This window comes from Diaphorina citri, unplaced genomic scaffold, assembly GCF_000475195.1.
Source record: "Diaphorina citri unplaced genomic scaffold, Diaci psyllid genome assembly version 1.1 scaffold4568, whole genome shotgun sequence".
NCBI classification, from domain to species: Eukaryota; Metazoa; Arthropoda; class Insecta; order Hemiptera; family Psyllidae; genus Diaphorina; species Diaphorina citri.
The window spans coordinates 1-1,510 of NW_007381966.1; the positions used below are offsets into that span (position 1 = coordinate 1).

Here is a 1,510-nt window from a genome sequence, read left to right on the forward strand (position 1 = left end):
GAGTCATCATACCTAACTCTAACATAGGTACTTACCAATGATTACTTTGGCTATTTCTAATGTTTGGAATGACTTCTTCACATCACTTCCATTCCAGCAGAATAAGGACAGACAATCATCAGTGAAGACACTTCGCATTATGTTCCTTATGAAGTTCATCAGGTGTGTTCCACCTGTGAGACGCAAATGGGCAACCTAGATAGACACAAAGAAACAGTACTTATTTAATATCTGAGCATAAGGTAGTGCACCAGGCCAAGTTCAAAGTACTACTGTGTATCTACACAAACCATTTTAACTGGTTCTTCACACCTCTGTAAATACGGGCTCATTTCAACTAAAAAACATGAAATTGGGTAAATTTGTTCTTCAGTATCATATAAATAAAGATGCTCAGAAAATTTCAAGTTCCTATGACAGACAGAGCTTCAAACTTTACATTTTTGACCCTCACTGACAGATTGATCATCAAAAAGATTAGGCACTTCCAGACAAGATAGAAAGCTGAAATTTTCCACAAAGATGTCTTATCTATATCTATAAAAGAGTAAACCCTGACTCATTCATTCATAATCAATAATGTATAAATAAATGGAGAATTTTCTGAATGTGTGAGGAAGTTAAAACAACATTTCCCTCTATTGTTCTGATCTCCATGGCTGTTTTCATTCCTATTTACTTTCATTGTATCAGACTTACCAGAGCAGCTCGTTTGATGGGATTCACTGATAGGATGTCTTCCAGTGAATTTAGGGACAATTGTGTCTTCAATGGAAAAGATTTGATTATATCTGTAATCTCATTGGTATTGGGCCTTGCTTGGCCGATATTTCTAATATGGTCAAGTGTATTCTGTAGGTGGTTTAATTTTTCCAAAATTTCCTTTTGGCAAATCTCAATTCCTACAATTCTCTCCAACATGGAATCTGAAATTAAATAAAATTGGTAGAAGATTATAGGTAGTGTTGGGAATAATCGATTATGAGAAGTAATCGAAAAAATAATTGATTATTGATAATCAATTATGTTGTTGTTGGTGTTGGTGTTGGTGTTGGTGTTGGTGTTGGTGTTGGTGTTGGTGTTGGTGTTGGTGTTGGTGTTGGTGTTGGTGTTGGTGTTGGTGTTGGTGTTGGTGTTGGTGTTGGTGTTGGTGTTGGTGTTGGTGTTGGTGTTGGTGTTGGTGTTGGTGTTGGTGTTGGTGTTGGTGTTGGTGTTGGTGTTGGTGTTGGTGTTGGTGTTGGTGTTGGTGTTGGTGTTGGTGTTGGTGTTGGTGTTGGTGTTGGTGTTGGTGTTGGTGTTGGTGTTGGTGTTGGTGTTGGTGTTGGTGTTGGTGTTGGTGTTGGTGTTGGTGTTGGTGTTGGTGTTGGTGTTGGTGTTGGTGTTGGTGTTGGTGTTGGTGTTGGTGTTGGTGTTGGTGTTGGTGTTGGTGTTGGTGTTGGTGTTGGTGTTGGTGTTGGTGTTGGTGTTGGTGTTGGTGTTGGTGTTGGTGTTGGTGTTGGTGTTGGTGTTG

At 39.2% G+C, this 1,510-nt stretch overlaps 1 protein-coding gene across 2 annotated transcripts; it reads right to left on the minus strand.

Annotated features, from left to right (window-relative positions):
- Window positions 1-6: 6 nt before the first annotated feature.
- Window positions 7-1,060, minus strand: LOC103521132. 2 transcript variants are annotated; one of them, XM_026831953.1, is made up of 3 exons: window positions 1,016-1,060; window positions 700-985; window positions 7-195 (listed from the first exon to the last, which is right to left on the minus strand). In XM_026831953.1, the coding sequence occupies exons 2-3, from the start codon at window positions 919-921 to the stop codon at window positions 19-21; spliced, it is 399 nt and encodes a 132-aa protein (XP_026687754.1). In that variant the 5' UTR covers window positions 922-985; window positions 1,016-1,060; the 3' UTR covers window positions 7-18. The 2 variants fall into 2 exon arrangements, with proteins under 2 accessions (XP_026687754.1, XP_017304212.2); XM_017448723.2 differs by having other exon boundaries at window positions 700-1,046.
- Between the last annotated feature and the right edge of the window lie 450 nt (window positions 1,061-1,510).